Genomic DNA, 23,920 nt, shown 5'->3' with positions numbered 1-23,920 from the left:
CGTTTTTAAGTGGCCCGCCATGAATTTAGAAAAAAAAAAAAAAAAAAAAAAATTGCTAAAAACGTTTTTCCGTTTTTCTGTTTCAAAGTTTAAAACGGAAAACGAAAACGAAAACGGGGGAAAAAACGGAAATACAAAAACACAAAAACGGATTCCTCCCATTTCGTTTTTTCAATTTAAAACCATTGAAAATGGGTTATACTTGGGCACCCTGACATGGTCTATTTATTAAAAAAAAAAAAAAAAAAAAAAATGAATTAATGTTTAATACTAATGTTATGTTAAATTATCTCTGTCTTAACCTGTTGGCACAGGAAAAGAAAATTTGATAACATACAGAAATACCCATTGTAATAGGTGAGCGCATCAATTAACTATGTGTCATATATTTATTTAGGTAGAAATTCAATTTTTGATGGCACAAGGGTTTTCTGGTCCAATGTTTTTGCCGCGAAAACTGCCGCGCTTAATATTGTTTGGCCCGCGACTCCTTATATTTTTCTGTATGCGGCCCACAACCAAAAAAGTTTGGCCACCCCTGCTCTACAGGGTAGAATCACAAGATTACTTTTTTTTCATTAAATATAATTATATATTAGATTATGAAATTACTAAAGTAAATGGGGTAATAATGTAAAAATACATAATTCAAAAGGAAAAATAAATTACATTACTGCATGACATGCACATTTTCCATGAACACCACATACACCTACGCTACATAATGAGAAAAACTGTATTGATCCCAAAGGGGAAATTGGGAAAAATATTAAATATCACGATGTTGACAGGAATATTGCAATATTTTCTGAGATATTGAACATTACCACACTGCCATTGTTAGCAGCCTATTAGTCTTGCTTGCCAGACTCTCTCCTGTGCTGGTAGGAGTCTTGAAAATCATCAACTGAACGTACCCAGCAGGCCTGATGTATTGCACAATCAAAATCTTTGTGAAAACTTGCCATTTTCAGCATGTAGGTTGCTAGCTTGCTAGCTAGCATTGTTGTTTCACAGCGGCAGTCGGCAGAGGCATTTGAGAGCGACACGCAGGGAGCGTAAAGGGATTTCCCTTCCGCTCCAACTGAAGTGGTCGGCACCAATGGCAGAGCTTATCTTTGCAAGTATAAAAGTGTAAGATGTATATTTTAAAAAAATCACCCCCATAGAGTTATCATGAATGGGGAAACTAGCTATATACCAAAACCGTTTTTTGTACCAAAAATATGTATTTCTGCTGTATGGGCATTTTAACATAGCGGTCTATGGGGAATGACTATCTTTTGGCCTCAAGTGGCCATTCGACAATCTGCAGTTTTGGGCATTTCCATGTTGGCTTCATTTTTTCAGCACAGGAGGTTGCCGCTTGAGTCACACACTCCCACATCTTAATAGTGATGTGCTCTTGTCTCTATTTTTACAGGAATATTGTAATATTTTCTGTGATATTGAACATTCCCCCCCCTGCCATTTTTAGCAGCCTATAAATTTGATAGAAGTCGAAATTTGATGACATTTGAGGGAAATCACCCAAGCCTATCTACGCCATTTAGATACTTTGAATGCAATGTACTTCATCTATCCCTCACTTCAGCCCTGCATCAAATGGTCTAAACGTACCTTTCTGCGGTGTTGTTGCCTCCAACTTCAACCCCTTATCACTCGACTCTTGTGGCATTTCCTCCACAGCTGCTTCGGCCGGGCTCCCCGTTCCTCGTTGCTCGCTTCCCAAAGACTCCCTTTTTGTCTCTGGCATTTTTACTGCCGAGTCCGATTTTGGTAAGACGTTCTGCAGTGTCTTGGGGACAGAAGACTCTTTTTTTGTCTCCGGCATTTTTACTGCAGAGTCAGATTTTGGTAAAACGTTCTGCAGTGTCTTGGGGACAGAAGACTCTTTTTTTGTCTCCGGCATTTTTACTGCCAAGACTGATTTCGGTAAGACATTCTGCAGTGCCTTGGGAGCAGAAGAGTCCCTTTTTGTCTCTGGGATTTTTACTGCTGAGTCTGATTTTGGTAAGACGTTCTGCAGTGCCTTGGGAGCAGAAGACTCTTTTTTTGTCTCTGGGATTTTTACTGCTGAGTCTGATTTTGGTAAGACGTTCTGCAGTGCCTTGGGAGCAGAAGAGTCCCTTTTTGTCTCTGGGATTTTTACTGCCGAGTCTGATTTTGGTAAAACGTTCTGCAGTGTCTTGGGGACAGAAGACTCTTTTTTTGTCTCCGGCATTTTTACTGCCAAGTCTGATTTTGGTAAGACATTCTGCAGTGCCTTGGGAGCAGAAGAGTCCCTTTTTGTCTCTGGGATTTTTACTGCTGAGTCTGATTTTGGTAAGACACTCTGCAGTGCCTTGGGAGCAGAAGACTCTTTTTTTGTCTCTGGGATTTTTACTGCTGAGTCTGATTTTGGTAAGACGTTCTGCAGTGCCTTGGGAGCAGAAGAGTCCCTTTTTGTCTCTGGGATTTTTACTGCCGAGTCTGATTTTGGTAAAACGTTCTGCAGTGTCTTGGGGACAGAAGACTCTTTTTTTGTCTCAGGCATTTTTACTGCCAAGTCTGATTTTGGTAAGACATTCTGCAGTGCCTTGGGAGCAGAAGAGTCCCTTTTTGTCTCTGGGATTTTTACTGCCGAGTCAGATTTTGGTAAAACGTTCTGCAGTGTCTTGGGGACAGAAGACTCTTTTTTTGTCTCCGGCATTTTTACTGCCAAGTCTGATTTTGGTAAGACATTCTGCAGTGCCTTGGGGACAGAAGAGTCACTTTTTGTCTCTGGGATTTTTACTGCCGAGTCTGATTTTGGTAAGACGTTCTGCAGTGCCTTGGGGACAGAAGAGTCCCTTTTTGTCTCTGGGGTTTTTACTGCCAAGTCTGATTTTGGTAAGACATTCTGCAGTGCCTTGGGGGCTGAAGCTTTGACGTTAGTTTCAGGAATTTTGGTAGCGGTTTGGGGGATCTGAGGCTTGACGTCCAAACTTCCGGGTTTACTTTGTGTGGCCGTGGGCAGAGGTGTGGGGCACTCAGGTGGAGAGATGTTTGATTTGGTGGTTTGGGGTTGACTGTCTTTGGATTTGTCTGCTGGCATTTCAGGTGCAATGTCAGCACTTTTCAGTACTGCTCCTTTGCCCTTAAGACCACTTCCTATTTCCATGAGTTCTGCCGCCTCATCTTGAATTTCTCCCAATTCTGGCTCCATAGGTTCAGCGTATTCTCCCCTAAAGCGTGCAGACATCATCAACTTGAAAATGACGCATGGGTCAGTGGGCCCACTCCCCATCTCCTTGTTTCTCCTGGTCTGCAAAATGGCCAATTTGGCGATCTGGGTGCCATGCTCGTCCAGAAAGTTAAGCACCTGGAGAGACAGAGAGAGAGACTGGTTATTGTCAAATTACACCAGCAAGTGTCATTATTTAACACACACACACGCACACACACACCACTACCTTAGCCTTTCTCGCCACCTCTTTCTTTGCTGATGAAGATGAGGTAGAAACGACAGAGGAAGAGAAGCAGGAGTACTTCATCTTGGCTAGCTCGGCCAGTAAGGCATCCAGGTCATGCTGGTGCGACGGGGAGTGAACAGAAGGGGGGACAGCTGGAGGGACGGCTAGAGGGACAGCTGGAGGGACAGCTGGAGGGACGGCTAGAGGGACGAAGACGAGAAGACGGTCATGTGTAAATCACAAATGAGACACTTGACCATCACAATTTCACACGCTCTACATCCAGATTTGATAGTATAGTACTGTCACTTTGTAATGACATCTATAAAAATTGTTGTTTACATTCTATAAGCATATTGCATTGCTAGAAAGATCTGTGGCTCACAAATAGGAAGAATCCTACAGTTGAGAATTAAAATTAGCAATTGGACTGTTGGCAACCATATATTGCAGCATATTACACACAGATATTATAACAGTGCACTATATTGTAAAATCCTACTAGGGGAAAAAAAATTATATCCCTTGCATCTGTGTGTGTGTGTGTGTGTGTGTGTGTGTGTGTGTGTGTGTGTGTGTGTGTGTGTGTGTGTGTGTGTGTGTGTGTGTGTGTGTGTAAGTCACAGACAGGGGAGGATCCACTGACTTTGATCCGGGGCTTCATTACCATCGTTGCTACCGAGGACCACCAGGTTGTAGGGGTTCAGGCCACGGAGCAGATAGGAGGGCGGCCGGTCTATTGATGTTTTCATCACCGGAATAGGGAACAATTTGGAGGCTTCAGAGTCAAGCACTCTCTTGTCTGTGTCTTTCTTGAGAAGTGATGTGGACCTCTGGATCAGCTGTGAGGTCTGGTCTGCTCTCCAGGGTTGTTTGGTTGGAACTTGGCTTCGGGGAGAAAAATTCCCCTTGGCTTCAGATTCCTCGGGTTTCCGATTCCTCCGATTCACCACCGTTTCTCGTTTACGATCAGGGACATGAGGGTGATATTCTGCAGCCTTGGAATTGGATCCCAAACTCTTCGTCTTAGCAGCTGTTCCATGAGTTTTTACTTTTGTCACAGCTCCCAACGCAGCGATCTTGCCCGTTTTGGTTGTCTGCCTGCTTGTGGTGGTTTCTGCTTTGGACACAGAGACTTTTGCTTTAGTGAGAGACACGGCACCTTTAGTTGAGGCTTTGGCAGAAAACTTCTGATTGGTCGTGTGTTTGGCCGTCGGCAGTGGCGTTTTTTTCAGGCCAGTGGGTAAAGACACAGGAGGCCTTATAGTTTTAGGTGTAGGAGGCAGGGTCTTTTTAGTGGTGGTGGTGCTGCTGGTTTGAGGCGTAGGAAGCAGGGTGTTTTTCATGGTGGTGGTGCTGGTTGTGGATTTCTCGGTGTCACATTTGGAGAGGGTGGTGGTGTGGACAGGCTTTCTATGGACAAGAGACAGATAGCTGCGGGGATCAAATTGGAGAAAAAGGCCGATACACAAGTCAAAGACCAAGGTTTATGTTTTTGCTTGAAAAAAAGCTTCTCGCTTAATTTTATGTCATTGACATAACAGACCTTGAGATATTACAAATTTTGATGCTATGTAATGTTCTTGTCTGTAACATCGGATTGTACAATTTAAGTTTCAATCCCTAGAGATCATCTATTCACCTTATTCACCACGCCCACTTTTTCTCTCTTCCGCGTTCAACGCAAACGTATTTGTTCTTCCGGTTCAGCGCTAGTTGCCTTCTGTGGCTTCTGTGGTTAGCCACTAGTTAGTTATGTTATATGGCAGTAAAATGCCACTGAATGACCAAATTGATAATAACTTTTAACCATTTCGAGTAACACTGTTTCCATACGGATCACCAGCGTTAGTTTGTTGTTTATAACGTGGCTATATTCATAACGTTTCTATCTCGGATGCGTTATTTCGAATCGCACATAGGTTACGCTAGTGGGTTTCAGGACGCAACAGCCTCGACTCCACTAACGTCATCTTAAGAGCACAATATTCCTGGAATGCAAGTTTAACTAAACAGTTACATATCCTCTGCATTCTACATAAAATTAAGATATTACGGGTTGTTTTATTTTGCATGTTACATACGTATTGGCCAAGATATGTTAGTTTATGGCGGAGTAATTCTGCCAGTTTAGATGCGGAGTGTGCGCAGCCATCTTGCCTGCGGAGTTTTTGGCAAGTCAAAACGGAAATACTATTACGGAATGACGTAATGCGGAAGCGTCCATGTGTGGGCAAAGAATAAGGTGAATAGCAAGATAGGAAAAGGTAAGGAATGCCAGGGTAATACAAAAAAAAATGAACCAAAACAAAAAAACTTACTTCTCAGAAACATTTTTCTGCTCCTTATAATAATTATCCTGTAGACAAAACGACAGAGATATGTAGTTTGGAACATTTTGAATATTGGCAACTTGTCAAATAGATGCCACTTACAGTATGTACTGTATATTTCTCAGAAAGAAAGAAAGAAAGAAAGAAAGAAAGAAAGAAAGAAAGAAAGAAAGAAAGAAAGAAAGAAAGAAAGAAAGAAGAGTGCGTGTGTTTGACCTTAACACTGATTGGAAATCCTTTAATGGTGAAGTTCTTGCAGCTGGTAAAAGCCTCGGCGGCTTCCTTTCTGAGAAAACACACAGTGGCCTGCACACACAGACACAGACACACATTACTATAACTATACTATAATGGTTGTACTCGATCTGCAAAAAGCATTGGATACTGTTGATCATCGGATGCTACTTTATAAATTGAAGGCACTTGGTTAACAATTCTGCCACAGAGTGGATCAGATCGTATCTATCGGAATGATGCCCGAAGGTTGATGTCAATGGGACATGTCAGGGGTAAGACTCAACATCTGTGGGGTTCCCCAAGGAAGTGTTTTGGGACCTCTTTAATTACATGATGTTAATTACATGAAGGCTGTTTGTTCTTGTCCCCTTTTTCTGTACGCGGACGACTCCGCCCTTGTTGTTTCACATAAGGATCAGGGCATGTAAGTAAATGGCTCACAGATAATAGGCTCTCTTTCCACTTACTGTAGGTGAGAGAGTCTATTCTCTTTGGGACCAAGGTAAAATTGGGTAGATCACCCAGTTTTAATGTTAAGGTTGGAGAGACAGTAGTATCAGTATCAACAAAAAGCTGTGTTATTTATCTAGGCTGTGAGTTGAACCAGTCTCTCACCGGGGAGAGGACGGGCTTAAAAGTCATAGCAAAAGTCAACCAAAAAAAACAAATCTTGTCAGAAAGTCTAATTTTCTGGACACAAAGACCCTGGAATTGCTGTCCATGGCTTTAGTGCAACCCCACTATGACTATGCATGTATAGCAGTAAACCCCAAGCACATCAAAACTAAACTGCAGACATCCCAAAATAAATTGATAAGAGTTGTGCTGAACTTATCCTCTCGTACCCATGTTGGCCACTCCCAATTCACAGAACTAAAATGGTTGTCAATTGAGAGCAGGGTCAGGCATTTGAAGGTGGGTCTTAACACACAGAATAGTGTTTGGCTCCGCCCCCAACTACCTAAAAAAAATATTTTAAACTATTCAGTGATACTCATGGGTACTCGACTCGAGCTAGTGAAACTAATTTCGTCCCCTGTAGGTTTAGGGCCTGTGTCCACCTAGCATCTTTTTCCGACTGTTAAACGCTGGGAGTGCGCTGGGGAGCGCTGATCCCAGCGCACAATATACAAGGAAGCAGTCTGAAACTAACGTTAGTTCAGTGCGTTAGTAGCTTGATAGCTGACAGCTAGCAAGCTAACAACACAGGTAGGCTACGTTATTAAAAGCAGTAAGCACAACACTCACCAGAAATATTAAGTGTCTAGCCAATCTGCTCCCACAATTGAGCCGTTCTGTCTCTGTTGCGATAGTTTCTCCATAGGATTAGCTGCCAGAAAAGGAGCACCCGACACCAGCGTCTTTCTGAAAAGTTAAAATATTTTCAGCTGGGAGCGCTGGGAGCCGGCGCACAAAAACGCCGGAGCGCTGTGAAAATAGATGCTGGGCGCTGCGCACTTTCTCTAGACGTCCGTGTGCGCCCGCATACGCTCTCCCCCCATTGGAAAGAACTGAAAAAAGACGCTGGACCTGAGGAAAAGACACTAGGTGGACACAGGCCCTTAGACGTTTTAAAGAAATTGTCACTGCCAACCATTTTAAAAGAGCAGTGAAGGGATGTCTGATGAGCTGCTGACAGCCAAGCATTGAGTAATGTCTTGGTTGTTTTTGGTTTCTGTGTGTGGTGTGTATTGTTGATATTGCCGTTTTATTCTATACCTTGGATGGCTCGTGCTGTGCCGACCACTGATTGTTTATTACGGACGAGGACCACAATGGAAACAAGTCCTGGACTTCATTGTGTTTTAATTACTCAAGCATTTTATTACTGGTGTATGGGTTTTTATCTGTTCATTGTGTATTTTTAACAACTGTCGTAAATAAATAAATAAATTTGTCAGGACCTTCTGCTGACTACATTTAAAATAGCCCATCTTGCCATTTGATGGAACAATGTTCAGCGGAGGTTTTTGTGAAAACCTTTCTATTGTGTAAGAAATATGAAGAGTTGATGGATGGTGGATTGACACGCACACTTTGCTGGTTCCTTTGCACTAAAACCGTGATGGCTTTGCCGAATCGTTCCACAGCAACGACCACTTCTTTGTGAGTCACAGAATCAGGAATCCCCTGCAGCGTCACCAAGCGTGTGCCCTGGGTAGAGGGCCTACTAGTGGGCTGTGCATGCTGCAGCGTCACCAAGCGTGTGCCCTGGGTAGAGGGCCTACTAGTGGGCTGTGCATGTGGAGGGAGAGAGATAGAGAGAACATCATCAAAGTCTGTCCGTTTGAATTTATTGTGTTATCCTACAGGTCTGTTGAATTTGTTATGTTATCCTACACTTTTGGACTGATTTCCATTACCTGTAACTCTCTGGTCTCTTTCTGTCCCCCCTGAGTCTGCACTGTCCTAGCGGGCTGTACATGGAGAGAAGGAGGGAGAAAGAGAGAGCAAAAGAGTGAGACTGGTTATTGTCAAATTTCACCAGCTAGTTCCATTACTCAACACACGCACACAGCTACCTTAGCCTTTGTGGCCGTGTCATCCAGGTTCACCAGAGCGCTTGACATTGTCATCGCCGTTTGGTTCGCCTCCGTTCTCTCGTGTTTCTTGGTTGTGTCTTCTTTCTTTTCGCGTTGAGGCCGTGCAGCATTCGTCTGGGACTTCTTTGCCGATTTGTCCACTTTCTTATCCTCTTTTTTGGGTGGTCTTTCCTTGAGAGAGAGAGACACACACTGGTTATTGCCAAATTTCACCAGCTAGTTTCATTATTTAACACACCCACACACCTACCTTAGTCTTTGTCGAGGACCTCCTGCCTGTGGAGCTCTTCCTGGAGCTGGACTTTTCTTCTGACGTCAATTTCTTCGCCGCCTTCTTCCTTGCTGATGAAGATGAGGACGAGGAGGCAGAGGAGGGTCTCTTTCTTGCCGCAGGAGGAGGAGACGAGGAGCGTTTTCCTCCTTTAGAGGAGGAGGAGGAGGACTTCATCTTGGCTAGCTCGGCCATTACGGCAGGAGCCAAAAATTTCACCATGGCATCCAGGTCAGTCTGGTGCGAGTGCGACAGGGAGCGGACAGCTAGAGAGACGAGGACGAGAAGATGGTCATGTGACACTTACAGCTAATTCATTAATTAAATATGCGTATAGTGGGATTCAATATATTGCAATACGAAAATGTGACAATAGGCCTACGTATCCTTGAGCAGAAAAATCAAGGTGATATCAGCCCTATTTTATTCAGCTGTAGTCATCACAAATTAGCCTCACAATTTCACAGACGCTTCATCCTTCATCCTTACATTCATGAATGAAAACGGTTGTTGATTGAGTAACTGTGTTATAATGTTGATAATTATCTATGTAAATTTAGTCTAGTTATGACGAACTCTGGAACAGAGTATATTAGAGAATAGGGGTAGGACTAGACAACCATCTGCTTCCTCCTAGTCCTACTCCTTTTCGGACATTACCATTTGATTCGGGTTTTTTTTTTTTTTTTTTGGTCTGTTTTTTTTTTTACGTTCGAAATACATTTTCATTCATTCATTCAAATTACATTATTGTCACTTTGTAATGACATCTTAAAAAAAAGCAGCCAATGGCATCGCTAGGAGGAAGATTTGTGTCTCAGAAATCGGAATTTGCTGTCGTGTATTGAATCGTATCGTGAGAGATAGTATATCGCCCCATCCCTATTTTATAAATATCTAGATATCTATGTAATGTCTATTAATGATCAATTTCAGCCCAGTTGATCAGCTGCCTTTTATCTCTTATGGAGAATACAGTGATGTTGTCCTACTTGGCTTGGGAGTTAACATTAGCAAATTAACTGTTGGCAACCATATATTTCAGCATAGTACATACACACATAGAGGTGATGCTTCTATAAATGCACTTTATTATAAAGTAATCCCACTATGGACGTTAAAGGAACGCGCCAACATTATGGGAGATTCGCCTATTTGCCATATTCCCGATAGTAAAAGGAGAAGATACCCTTCTCTTCCCTGTGCGTGCATTAGAAAGTAGCCCCGCACCCCTCCTGCTAACTACAATGGTAGTGAACGCTATAACAGCCTACCCCCCCGTTCAGTCCAAAAACACACATTCCAACAGCGCCAGAACACTCACATGTACATGTTGTGACTCGTATACTCATCACGCTGGCGGAAATAACGCTACTTCTTGCGCTGTGTGCAGTCATCAGTAATTCCGGCTATGCATTGACTTAGAAAATTAACGTTTCTCGCAATTTTGGATTATTTCTTGTAGGAATGCACCGACCAAAATTTTTTCACTTCCGATCCGATTCTGATACCTGAATTTGGATATCTGCCGATACCGATATTATGCCGATACCAATATTTTTCTTGAATATACAGTACAGGCAAAGATTTGGCCAATTAAAGTTTTCTCTTTTAAATATGCCTTGCAAAAAGCAGACAAAATTAAGAAAATATACAAGGCAAAGAAGGATACTATTATACATGGGCAAATTACGGGCCGAGTTGGAATTGCAACCCCCCCCCCCCCCCCCGATTCTGATCCGATCCGATTTGTGAATTACATGTGAGTACATGTGAGTGTTTTGGCGCAGTTGGAATGTGTATTATTGGTGACTGAATGGGAGTAGGCTGCTGTACCATTCACTACCATTGTAGTTAGCAGGAGCGGTGTAGGGCTACGTTCTAATCAGTGGGCAACCCCACCCCATTTCCCCTGATGACGCGGAAGTCTTTGTTTAAGCTGTAATTCCTCGAATGGCCACTTGAGGCAGGACTCAGAGAAGTCCCGTCATTCCTGTTAAAATGCCCCACTTTGTAACAGTAATTAAACATCTTTATAGCCTGGACCGAAACTCGCCCGTTTGGAGTAAAATAGATGATAGAAAAGGGGGTGATTGACAGATCGCCTGTCCAGTGATCGCGCAGCTTGCCCATCACGGACCAATAAGCAGGCAGAGCAGAGGCTCTGGGAAACTCCCATCTCACGTGAGGTGCGGAAGGACTCAACCCATTCCCTCCCACTCTGCTGACGAAAAATCAAGATGGTGACACCCACCATTTGAACTCTGCCAGGGAGAAGAAATGTAATGGGATAGATACGTCCATATTATTTATGTCTATGGTTTTATGTCTATGGTATGGTTCTAATGCACGCACAGGGAAGAGAAGGTATCTATCTCCTCCTTTTGGAAAATGGCAAATAGGCAAATCTCCCAAAATGTTGGCATGTCCCTTTAACAGTTGAATATATATATTTATAAAACGGCTCTCTCAAATCAAGCAATCTGATTGGTTCACAGCCATTGTATAAATACCGTAACCCACTCTCATAACCCATGGCCATGGGTTATGAGTTGCCATGGCAACTCTCTTACTAAAAGGCTTTGGTTACCTCAAATGACAATGTAGAAAAAACAAAATGGCGGAGACAGCTGTCAGATCCTTGTGAATCGATCTTCGCTTATAACTTTACTAATACTTCGCAGAAAATTATGTTTTGTACAAGAATAGACGCGGGCTAATGTCTTCTTTGCAAAAAAAAGGCTGTTGACCCCGCATTTAACCCCGTAACGTTAGTTGGTGTCGGGCTTTGCAGAAAGCTCTCAGCTTCTCAGCAAGCGCTGAGAATGCAGCGCTGCGCTCGAGCTGCGTGTCGGGCTTTGGAGAAAACTCTCAGCTTCTCAGCAAGCGCCAGGATTGGCCAATGTCAACTTCAGTCTCCAGAACGATCCAATCAAATCACCCGCACGTCTATCTTCTTGCTAGAGGTCCCGCCTTACAGTAGTGTTTCAACTGACTCTATCAGAATGCCATGCCAGTCGGACTTATAGTATTATTATTATTATTATTATATTATCATGCGGCCTCGTGGGATAACAGCTGATCAGCGGGATATATTTGCCACAACACACTGGCTCTCATGCTATATTGCTTAAATATATATATATATATATATATATATATATATATATATATATATATATATATATATATATATATATATATATTGCATCTGTGTGTGTGTGTAACAGAGAGGGGAGGATCCACTGATCTGTCTATATGTATATAAATGCACATAAAAGTGTGTTTTCTCTCACATTGTGTTTCCAACACTTTCTTGACCAGTCTCTCAGCACTGTTGCTGTTCTGTTGGTGGCTGGTTGATCTTCCTGGTGACGACTGTCTCTCGGGGCTCCTGGAGCGAGAGCGACGCCGGTGAGAGGAGGAGGAGGGAGGGTCACGCTGCGGGGAGCGCGAGTGAGACCGGGACCTGGACAAATTATACAGTTCAATATCTCACAAGGAACTCGGGAATACTCAGAAATGACCAGCTCTGTATCATCTGTATCCCACTGACCTGCGACTGTGTCTGGAGCTGTGCGGAGATCGTGAGTGAGCCCGGTGCGTCTCCCTCTCCCTCCTCCCCGCTGAGCCATGTTGACGGGGCGAACGGGAGCGAGAGCGGGAGCGGGTGTGGGAGCCGCTTCCGTGTTTGGGTTTCTGGTGCCGTTGCTGTGAAGTCTGGGAAGAGGAGGTGGAGGGCTGGGCATCTCTACCCGTAGAACTGGAGAGATCCCTGGAGGAGAGAAGGATGGAGTGATGATGGGGTAATTAGCTCAAATCACCCGACTAGACATTAGAAAATGGATTTGATCGTTTTGTGTCTGAGAAATTCACCTGGACACATGTGCTATCTCACCATCCCATTCTGGGTATCTGGGGGGAAAAACAATTCAAAACCTAATTATTATCTATGCAACATGCCATTCACACAATAAGAAAGTCACAGTACGCAGGAAACATTTCGACACCAATAAACAAGGGGCTCATAAAAAACATCCTACCTAAAAAAAGAAAAAAAGACTAAATTAATACTAAAAAAATCAATCAGTTTACTCTGGTGTTGGATAATAAAATGTGTTGCATCTGAGCTTTCAGTGTGCAGTGAGCAGTGATTTTTTTCTTTCTTTCTTCATTTTGATCCCAGACAATACGTTGACTGAGTGCAATACATCTGTAGTATTGCCATTTGCCCAACTTGCCCTGACTGCATCTTCCACTGACAAGTGGTGCCATTTTATTATTTATCCATTGTATTGCTAATCTATTGGGTTTTTCCCCTCACCATTTGCCTTATTAACACGTTCACTGCAGTCGACGAGTTAACTCGTCAAAAAAAAAAAAACGGTTGACTGCCGTCGACGAGTTAACTCGTCAAAAAAAAAAAAAAAAAAAATTGACGGTGGGACGTGGATCAAACCCTTTTACATCTCCTATAAAAATATGGGAGCTATTGAATGTGTATAACCTATTTTACCGACCTACTAAGTGGTGACAGTGCTCTCCAGACTAGAGAAAGCCGAGCAAAAACAGCAGGAAAAAGCGTGAGGAAGCCATTCTCATGAAAATGGTTTGGCGAAAACGCTTTCGCGCTGGCGCACAACGGTGGGGGATTCCAAAAATAGACTCTGGGTGCAACACACTTTGAAACACCAGCAGAAAGCCCAGAATCGCACGCAGCTTCATCCCAGCTCACAACCGAAAACCCAGAAACGAACGAGCCCGATCCAGTCTCGCCCGACAAGCGGCCGCCAGCAGCCAGGCAGCACAGACAGGCAGCAGAGACTCGCTTGTGACACACGCTGCAGAGCCACCAGAGACACACCCACGGAGGGAGGAGTTTGAAGGAGAGGGGGGTGGGGGTGCTGTTATGGAGGAAATTACTGTTCAGAACTATTGTTTAGATGTCTGATGTCTCACTGATGCCAAAAATAAATGGTTAAAGTGACTGTTCTGCCTGTTCTATCGAATTTCACAAAAATGCATTTTTCTCAGCTTTCCTTCTCAGACGCTGAAACCATGCTGTATTCAACTGTTAATGCCTACATAACAGAACATGATAAAAAACTAACTCTTTTAGACAGAGAAAGCACACATTCTATTAGTTCTTTTGAGATATTTTGTGTTCACAAAGTCCTAGCAGAAAATAATCCTCGGCTCTTGAAAGATGAGCCAGAATCCTCAAAAAAAACCTTGGCAGAAGCTACCTACAGTATTGGAAAAACTGTTGGCAGTGAATGTGTTAATGTACCTATAAGTATTACTGTTATGACTATGTACCTACTGTACTTGCACTATGTCTTGTAAAGGAGCCCCCTCAGCATAATCATTTCATGGGTGTACTAAATATGTAATCTTTGGTTCTCAACAGAAGAAACCCTAATGAACCCCTGGTTTTTAAGTGGAAAATAGGGGGGGGGGGGGGGACTGACCGTGTTCGGAGGAGTTTGCAGTTCTCAATGTGAAGGCTGGTGTTGTGGTGGGAGATCCAATCCTAGAAGCCACAATAACACACACAGCATTTAGACAGGTGTTATGGTAACCATCATCACTACCACTATCACCTTCATTATCACAACCACCACTGCTGTGGTTATCTTTGTTTACAAATATCTTTTATTCAACATCAGTCTTGAAAAGTTCCTCGGGTCTTCTTCGTCTGTTCCTCACTGCCGTCTACAGTCCGTCGTACATGCATGCATAAAAAGACAGTCCGTCAACGTGTCAAAAGCGGTTTCTCTGTTCTTGCAAATATGAAAAAAGAATCGATAAATGTCCATGTTAAGCAGCATGTCTACAAAATCCATGGTAGAAAAGAAAAAACAAAAAAGAAAAGTATTTCAATCTTCCAGTCTTTAGCAAACGGCAGCCGGCTTAAAATCACAGAGTACACAGTGTTTTCCACTAGTGCAGGCGCCGCAGCTCAACAATCAATTTTCTATTACATTTTTTCCTCATATTTAGTTTTTTGTTTGTGTTTTCTCAATGGACCTCCCTGGTTATCTCTCTCTTTCTCTGTGGATCTGCCTGGTTCTGTCTCTGTCTCTCTGTGGATCTCCCTGGTTCTGTCTCTCTCTCTCTCTGTGTGGATCTCCCTGGTTCTGTCTCTCTCTCTCTGTGGATCTCCCTGGTTCTGTCTCTCTCTCTCTGTGGATCTCCCTGGTTCTGTCTCTCTCTGTGGATCTCCCTGGTTCTGTCCCTCTCTTTCTCTGTGGATCTCCTTGGTTCTGTCCCTCTCTTTCTCTGTGGATCTCCCTGGTTCTGTCTCTCTCTTTCACTGTGGATCTCCCTGGTTCTGTCTCTCTCTCTGTGGATCTCCCTGGTTCTGTCTCTCTTTCACTGTGGATCTCCCTGGTTCTGTCTCTCTCTCTGTGGATCTGCCTGGTTCTGTCTCTTTCTCTCTGCGGATCTCCCTGGTTCTGTCTCTTTCTGTGGATCTCCCTGGTTCTGTCTCTCTTTCTCTGTGGATCTCCCTGGTTCTGTCCCTCTCTTTCACTGTGGATCTCCCTGGTTCTGTCTCTCTTTCTCTGTGGATCTCCCTGGTTCTGTCTCTCTCTTTCACTGTGGATCTCCCTGGTTCTGTCTCTCTCTTTCACTGTGGATCTCCCTGGTTCTGTCTCTCTCTCTGTGGATCTCCCTGGTTCTGTCTCTTTCACTGTGGATCTCCCTGGTTCTGTCTCTCTCTCTGTGGATCTCCCTGGTTCTGTCTCTCTTTCTCTGTGGATCTCCCTGGTTCTGTCCCTCTCTTTCACTGTGGATCTCCCTGGTTCTGTCTCTCTTTCTCTGTGGATCTCCCTGGTTCTGTCTCTCTTTCTCTGTGGATCTGCCTGGTTCTGTGTCTCTTTCTCTGTGGATCTGCCTGGTTCTGTGTCTCTCTTTCACTGTGGATCTCCCTGGTTCTGTCTCGCTTTCTCTGTGGATCTCCCTGGTTCTGTCTCTCTCTCTTTTTCTGTGGATCTCCCTGGTTCTGTCTCTCTCTTTCTCTGTGGATCTCCCTGGTTCTGTCTCTCTTTCTCTGTGGATCTCCCTGGTTCTGTCTCTCTCTTTCTCTGTGGATCTCCCTGGTTCTGTCTCTCTCTGTGGATCTCCCTGGTTCTGTCTCTCTCTCTCTTTCTCTGTGGATCTCCCTGGTTCTGTCTCTCTCTTTCTCTGTGGATCTCCCTGGTTCTGTCTCTCTCTCTCTTTCTCTGTGGATCTCCCTGGTTCTGTGTCTCTCTCTCTTTCTCTGTGGATCTCCCTGCTTTGGGTTTGTGATGTCCGATGATTGTCGGTGAACTAACGATTCATAGTCCACGTTTTGTTCCATAATGACATATCCACAGTGATAAAAGCAGGTTATACAGATGGTTACGTATTGAACAATAGCAACATAAAATAACGACCAATTATAGTATTTTTTTATAACAAAGTAACATAAATCCTTAGCTGGTAAAAAGGATAACTATTCCACAGACACAGATAGATGTTGATCAATGATTATTTAGATAAGTCGATAGAATACTCAATTCTACAATTAGCATAAAGGACTAAAAAGGATAGGAATCATACATTTACTAGGTTTCAAATATAAATTATCAAGAATATTATGACAAACTGAAAATTACAATGTAAAACCTTCAAGAACAACTACCGTAAACAAATTGGTGTATCAACCCAAACCATTTTACAGAGGTTATATTGCAAGCCGCCTTCCATCAACCTCAGACAAAGTATTTCTTGAGTTTTGTGGCATGCTCCAAGCTCTTGGTGCCAGAAGTTGGTGGCTTTTCTTTATTTTATTTTACACTAAATTATTCAACATATCTGATATATTGGATAATTTAATGTAAAAAATAAAATAAAAATAGAGTCACTGTGAGTCCAGCAATGGCCGACACATATCAGCGATTGATCCTCAATGGTCTCTCAGGAGCTTTACAGGTCTCAACTCACTCAAATCACATACATGCTGCTGTAGCAAATTTTGCACAAAAAAATCTTAATTGTAACTTTGACAGATGACAACATAAAGTCAGACATGGTTGGCTTCACAGAAACAATTCAAACATTTGGATTGCAGTACATCAACTTCAGTCTGGTACGATATGTTTACCAATTATAGAGGCTAAACAATCTCTCCAGTTGTTTGCTTTTGACCACAGCTCCCCCCAAAATATTGTTTTTTCATCATTTTATGCATATATTAATTACAGATTCATCAAGAAAATGGGATGTTGTCTTTTTACATAAATCCTGCCAATATGGTTGAAACTTTTGTCCTTTGCAATTATTGAGAATTTAAGACCCTTACATAAACTCCAAAACACTCACCGCAAATAATCAAGCATTCTAATTGGTGTTTTCAATAAAAACGAACAAAGAATTTGGTAGTATTAAAATAAACACTGCACAAACTCAGAGGGTTACATAACAGAGCATGGTCTTCCACTCACCTTCATCTGAGCACATTCTTTGTTACACAGAGAACAGGTATGTGGTAAGATTCTGGGTGTGGCCGCCGTGTAGTCGGCCATCATGGTCGGCGTTGGCAACGTCTTGCCGGCTGTAATCTTTACCAGCTGCTTGCTGGAATGCGGCGCACTCGTACGCATAAGGTTCGCGTTCACCTGGACCGGGATTGGCATGTTGTAAGAGGCATCAGCGACGTTGTGGCTGTGAGGAGCGGTTTTCATTGGAGGGAAAACTGGAGGCCATGGCGTCTGCTGCTTCTGCATCTGCTGTGTCTGCTGCATCTGCATCGGTGTCTGCTGCATCTGCATCGGTGTCTGCTGCATCTGCATCGGCTGAGTGTGCTGCTTCGGCATCTGCTGTGTCTGCTGCATCTGCATCGGTGTCTGCTGCTTCGGTGTCTGCATCTGCATCTGCTGTGTCTGCATCTTCTTTTCTTTCTTCTTTCCTTCTTCACTTCTTCCAACTGTTGACCATTGGGTTTGACTTTGACCCTGAGCTGCTTTGCCATCGTTGCTACCAGGGAGCACAAGGCTGGGTCGGTTGGGGTTCACGTCACAGACCAGAGTGGAGGGTTTTTGGGCTTTTGATGGTTCCCTCACCGGAATGGGCTTGTAAGCTTCAGAGTCGAAGACTTTCTTGTTCGTGTCTTTCTTCAGAAGTGAGAGGGAACTCTGGATCAGCTGCAAGGTCTGCTCTGGTCTCTGGGACTGTTTGGTGGGGACTTGGCTTGGGGGAGGCGCAGAGCTCAGCATTGAACTGTAAGAGGAGCCGAGACCGGTAACAGAACTCTGCTCACGGGAAGAACCAAAGGCACTGTGTTTCACGAATCCCGTTTTTTTCAGCTGTGGTTCTAGGCTGTAGCTGCTACTAGCGTAGCTGTCCATCTTCAAAATGCTGCCACTTCCACCACTGCTAGATCCGACGCTACTGCTCTTCCCACCGATCTCATCCCCACGCCCTCCAGTATATTTACCAGTATGTCCATAGTCAATAACTTTACTCTGCTGGCGAATGGTAGGTGCTGTTTCTTCCTGTCGTATCGCCGTCCCTCCAGAATTACCGAAATGGTCCGATCTGCTCATGCCTCCGCTATGTTGATGCTGGTGGTCCATTTGTTCCTCGGTTGTAGTTGCAGACCTCTTGGCCTTCTGGATGCGGATTTGACGTAGGATGAACGGCAAATTGGCAGGCGTGATCTGGTCCTCGGAGTAGTAGCTGAGGTATACCAAGTCTTCCTTGTCAAGTCCAAACTGCAAAAGGATGTTAGAGGCAGATTCTGTGGTGTATCTGGGTCGGCTGGTTTCGGCACCAGTCGCAGGGTTGTTGGACACTGGATAATCTCCTAATCCTCTGGACGGCATGTTTTGAGCAGAGGATGAATAGGATGAAGAGGATGATGAATAAAAATCAGAAGAGGCATCAGCAGTAGGTCTCTGGTAGCTTGACAACCAATCCCCTGAGCTACTGCCACTTTGCTTGTCCGAGCGTCCGACCAAATGCCCAAGGGAAGCGGAGGGCGAAGACACAGGATAGCTCATCCCCGCACCCGAGGAGAGCATCTCGTCCCTTGGATGGTTAGTTAGGCGAGGGACCGGGTCCGTGTGCTGCTGTTCCATCTGGTGCATCGTTTGGCTTAGGAGCCTTACCTCTTCTCTGGCTCTGCTGATCTTCATGTCGATGCTCTCTATATCAGTGTTGTGCATGGACCTCCTCTGCCCAGGCTCGTAGCTCATCGCTGGGGGCAGCATTGACGAGAGCATTCCCCCAGAGCTGGTGGGAGTCCTAGAGGAAGCTCCGGAAGAGCCGAGGCTAGAACCAGGGCCCTGGCGGGAAGATGCCCCTAAAGGGTCCATCCCTCCCTGGGTACGTGAGAGTCCATACTGCCCCTGGGTGGGTCTTTGGGTTCCTGAGGTATAGGGGTTATACATGGGATGGGACATGGTGTTCACAACCTTCAGAAAGTTAATGAGATTGATGGCCGCAGCAGTAGCGGAGGAGGGTGTTGTGGGTATCTAGGGAGTAGGGGTGTTGGGAGTTGGCAGTCCAGGGAGTGGCTCGCTTGCCAAAAGTGATTGTGCTGCTTATCTGCGTCAGGGCTTGCTGGGCTTTGATCTGAGCTAACTGCAAGGAGACAGCCTGCTGGCCAATCAGGAGCGAGCTCCCTGGGAGCCCCTCCAATGAGGGGGCTCGTTAGGGGCCAGGAGGCAGGAGATGAGGCAGAGCGCTCCAATAGCAACGCAAAACTGAAAAAGTTAGCAGAACACAAAAGAAACGTTACTGAATGGGACTATCAAAGGTATAAAATCATCATTTGGAAGGGTTTCGATAGATCCCGTCTGGTCCTTTATATCTGACTGACACACACACGTCCTGGGGCCTGTACTACGAAACAAGTTCAACAAAGTCAGGGTATCTAAGTTAGCCGGCTGCAATATACATAACATTGGTGGTCCAGATAACCAGTCCCACATACCTGGTTAACAACTGGCTCTGTCAACCCAAGATTTACCTATCCAGCTAACATGGATAAAAATGAAATTAATGAAACCAGCATGAAGAACTGTCACCAGCATTGCAAAACATAAGCGCAAAATGTAAACGTTTCTGCTTCCGAGGCTAGATACTAGGATTACTGGAGGAAGTGCCCCGTCATTAGGACACAGTGGGCATATTCTTCATCTATCTATCTACAGTATATACATGATCTATCTATCTATCTATCTAAATTTGGCAATGTGGGCAATCTCTCTCCGTTTCAATTTTTGTCCCACTGATGATGGCATCAGTGATGTCATAAATCACTGATGTCAAAAGTGATGTCATCAGTGATGTCACTTGAGCGTGCATTGTGACATCACTGATGATGCCATCAGTGACATCAGCATTGTCATCAGTGATGTCATAAGTCACTGATGATGTCATCAGTGATGGCATAAGACACAAGACTGATGGATGTTAATATTTGAATGAATAAAAATATTTTGTATTCATAAAGTCAGCCATATGTTCTTCGGGGCTGCGGTAATGGAATATGAAATAGCCGACATTATCCAATGATAGGGTCAATTACGTAGCCTACCTGCTATATCTCCGATATAATAAGTGATCATGGAAAACAGCTTGATTCTACTGGTCTGTAAATACGTCGTGTGAACAGCACTTCTTACTGTAATTCAAAAATAGCCTAACAGTTTTCAGTGTTTTATTGCGATTTGATGAATGCAGTATATTTGTCCATATCAGGATCCTGTGGGAATGGCTATTCCCTGTTCCTAGAGAGCCGATTGGTCAGAAGGCGGGAGTCTCTTACGTTTTGATCTGATACTCTGAATGTAACCTGCTCCGGAGCAGGTTAGCCAGCATACAGCATAAGTTACCATGGTGCTCTATCCTGGGTAAAAAGTGAACCACTTTCGTGAGACTGAAAACCCTGGGTTAAACTTGAAGTTACCTCGCTAACTAACCACAAATCCTGCTTTGTTGTACTAGTACAGGCCCCTGGTTTCCACTGGTAAGAAAGAACACAGCAGGAAAAGCATGACAGCACAGGTACAGAGAGGAAACAATGTCAATGCGGATTAACAAGAAGCATAAAGAAAAGACACAATCGTACTCATTTTCTTTCCATGCTCATTTCTGGTGAAATTAGTAAGATTGATACAAGCAAAATAACACAAAGCACATTCCAACATTTTTACATTTCTCAACTGCTCAGTTTCAAAATGACACAAATTTTAACATTCAGAAAGATTGAGACAATTCTGAAAACATTGTGCTAATGCTAAATATGTAATATTTGAAATGACAAGACAGATTGTGTTACAGATTGCACTTGGTCTTCCACTGAGATTCATGATTTATTCAGTTAGAGGTTAGGGAGATGGAATCACTATTGCGATGCTCATCAATTATAATGTGATACGCTAAAAATCAACCAATAAATCCGTAAATCAGTGTTGTAATAACATCATGACTTGATTGGTAAAGCAGAAAAAAAATCTAAAATCTAATGAGAACCCGTTTTTTTTTTTACTATCCTCTAGATTGCCAAAATTTTCAGTCACTTTTACTAGCCTGTTTTACCAGCTAAGACAGGGGTGGCCAAAATGAAAACGAAAAAACGAAAATGGGGGAAAAAACGGAAAAACGAAAAAAAAACAGAAACGGAAAAACAAAAAACAAACAAATTAATCCCACCCCCCCTTCCCAATTCGTTTTTTTCCATTTAAAACCATTGAAAATGGTACTACTTGAGTACCCTGAGCCGGTCAATTTATTTTTTGTCTGTTTTTTGTTACATTTTTAATACTGAATGTTGGTTAAATTATCTCTTTTTGAAAACATAGAAAAATACCCATTGTAATAGGTGAGCACATCAATAAATGATGTGTCATATATTTATTTAGGTGGAAATTAAATTTTTGATGGCACAAGGTTTTTCTGGTCTATTTTCCCCCGCTTTCAGTGTAAACAGGTTGAAAACTGCCGCACTAAATATTGTTTGACCCGCACCTCGTTATATTTTTTTGTATGCGGCCCACAACCAGAAAAAAGTTTGGCCACCCCTGAGCTAAGTAGTACACGTACAAACCTGGCCAAGTGGCTGGGTGGGAGAAAAATAAAAATAAAATAAAAATGTCATATCCAAATATTGGCAGCATTTTTCACACTGACATGCCATTGCTGGTGTACTGAGAGTCTCAACTGGTGTGAAAATTCAAACGCGACCTGAACCCACCAGAGTGAGTTGAAGCCCAAGATCGTCACATACAATACTGTGCCCGACCAAACCCGGAAAAAAAACAAAAAAACACTCAAGCCGGTTATTGCCAGAGAGAAAAAGAATGAATTTTGTGAATCCTTACACCCCTAACTGCAACAAACAATGCAAAGTATAGTAGGAATATTTGCAAACGTTACACTTTATCGGCCATACATCGGTATCGGCCAATATTGGCCTTGTTGACTGCCAACGGCCTATCAGCAAATAAGATGGTGTGGCCAATATAGCCAATTTGTTGTAGGCTTTGTTAAAACATTTAGTACAAGTCACGTTTTATGCAACAGGAAAAAAAAATTAATCCGTTGCTTGGTTGCTTCAGGCGTGTTTTACAACTACCAAAAGTACTAATTAAACCGGAGATAGCCTGTGTTCCTAGCTTCTGTAACTTATTTTATTTTGAACATTATTATTTATGAATAAAAACTATTTAAATTGCAGATGTCTATTATTACTTTCATACTGCCATACTTGGTAACAGTTTTACAAAAGCAACAGCTCACTTCAGGTCGTGATTATGCTCATTATATCACTAAGGTTGTTTTCGTCCGACGCCGAAGAACGCCCCTTAGCTGTGATATGAGCCATTATACCATGGTCTGGGTGAATACTCTTTTCTGATTGGACAGCAGGTGTGCGTTAAAGTAAGGGATAATGTATTGCAGGCGCGGCTCCAGTATTGGGCCTGGCGGGCCTAGGCCCACCCACTTTTTCCCCAGGCCCAATCAGATTTTTTTTTTTTTTTTTTTTTTTTTTTTTATATATATATATGTTTTTTTAATTACCGGTAATTAATTTTTAAAACGAACATTTGAATACAAAATAAACACACAAAAACGTTTCCTGACTCTTTCTAACAATAAAAGAAAAATAAAACTGTTATATTAGACTTCAAGTACTGACGGGAGTAAATCGGACTCTCAGAACTACCCCCAGAGCTATTCAGATAAAAGAGTTGTTGTTGTAATGTACAGTGTAGCTAAAAAAGGTCAAAAAAGGCCCTCAAATCATTAATTTAAATGAGATATTCCTCTAAATATCGCTAAAAATGTAAAAAAAAAAGACCTCAAAAAAAAATTTGGCGGCACCCGAAGGCACCCAAAAATCGGGTGCCGCCAAGATGGGCCCAGCCTACATTTGTTGAGCCCACCCAAAACTGAAATCCTGGAGCCGCCCCTGATGTATTGTGAGCCGGTGATTACTGGCGAAATAATGACCGACAGGTGAATGATTGAGCCTGACGCGCAGCGGAGGGCTTAATCATTCACCTGAAGGTCATTATTTCCAGTAATCACCGGCTCACTATACATTATCCCGCTTAGAACACGGCCTACAACTAAATTATTTCAGTAATCTGACAAAAATAATTATTCAAATAGATTTTTTAATAGCGTTTTCAACGACAAAGCGGTTTCATTCGTAATTGGCACACAAGACAGTGACACCACAGCTGCAACTGGTTGGCCTAATTAGTAGTGTCTGCAGACAAAATGCTCTTATCAACTGATTAATCCAGGTGTGGCAGAGCAGCGGTCGGTTGTCAAGAAATAATGACCGGTGAATCTTGTTGATTGACCAATCAGAATCGAGTATTCAAGAGAGCCGTGTTCTAAGTAAGGGATAATGTATACTGAGCCGGTGATTACTGTGGAAATAATGACCGACAGGTGAATGATTTAGCCCGACGCGCAGCGGAGGGCTTAATATTCACCTGAAGGTCATTATTTCCAGTAATCACCGGCTCAGTATACATTATCCCGCTTAGAACACGGCCTACAACTAAATCATTCAATAATCTGACAAAAATAATTATTCAAATAGATTTTTTAATA

At 43.2% G+C, this 23,920-nt stretch overlaps 1 protein-coding gene across 1 annotated transcript in view; it reads right to left on the bottom strand.

Moving 5' to 3' along the window:
• Positions 1 to 19,248, bottom strand: part of LOC310779502 (uncharacterized protein) — a gene marked incomplete at its 5' end in the record, with an annotated part of 65,145 nt that extends 45,897 nt beyond the window's left edge. The window contains 11 exons of the mRNA XM_083640033.1: positions 1,621 to 3,343; positions 3,435 to 3,634; positions 4,102 to 4,847; positions 5,756 to 5,793; positions 8,368 to 8,421; positions 8,527 to 8,718; positions 8,798 to 9,084; positions 12,115 to 12,287; positions 12,375 to 12,593; positions 14,290 to 14,351; positions 17,290 to 19,248. Coding sequence (XP_083496159.1) covers positions 1,621 to 3,343; positions 3,435 to 3,634; positions 4,102 to 4,847; positions 5,756 to 5,793; positions 8,368 to 8,421; positions 8,527 to 8,718; positions 8,798 to 9,084; positions 12,115 to 12,287; positions 12,375 to 12,593; positions 14,290 to 14,351; positions 17,290 to 19,248 — 5,653 coding nt within the window. The remainder of the gene's footprint in view (positions 1 to 1,620; positions 3,344 to 3,434; positions 3,635 to 4,101; positions 4,848 to 5,755; positions 5,794 to 8,367; positions 8,422 to 8,526; positions 8,719 to 8,797; positions 9,085 to 12,114; positions 12,288 to 12,374; positions 12,594 to 14,289; positions 14,352 to 17,289) is intronic.
• Positions 19,249 to 23,920: the final 4,672 nt, after the last annotated feature.

This window comes from Poromitra crassiceps (assembly GCF_964638095.1).
Source record: "Poromitra crassiceps genome assembly, chromosome: 7".
In the NCBI taxonomy this organism is placed as follows: domain Eukaryota; kingdom Metazoa; phylum Chordata; class Actinopteri; order Beryciformes; family Melamphaidae; genus Poromitra; species Poromitra crassiceps.
The sequence above is the reverse complement of the archived record's forward strand: the minus strand, read 5'-3'. Positions and strand labels throughout refer to the sequence as shown.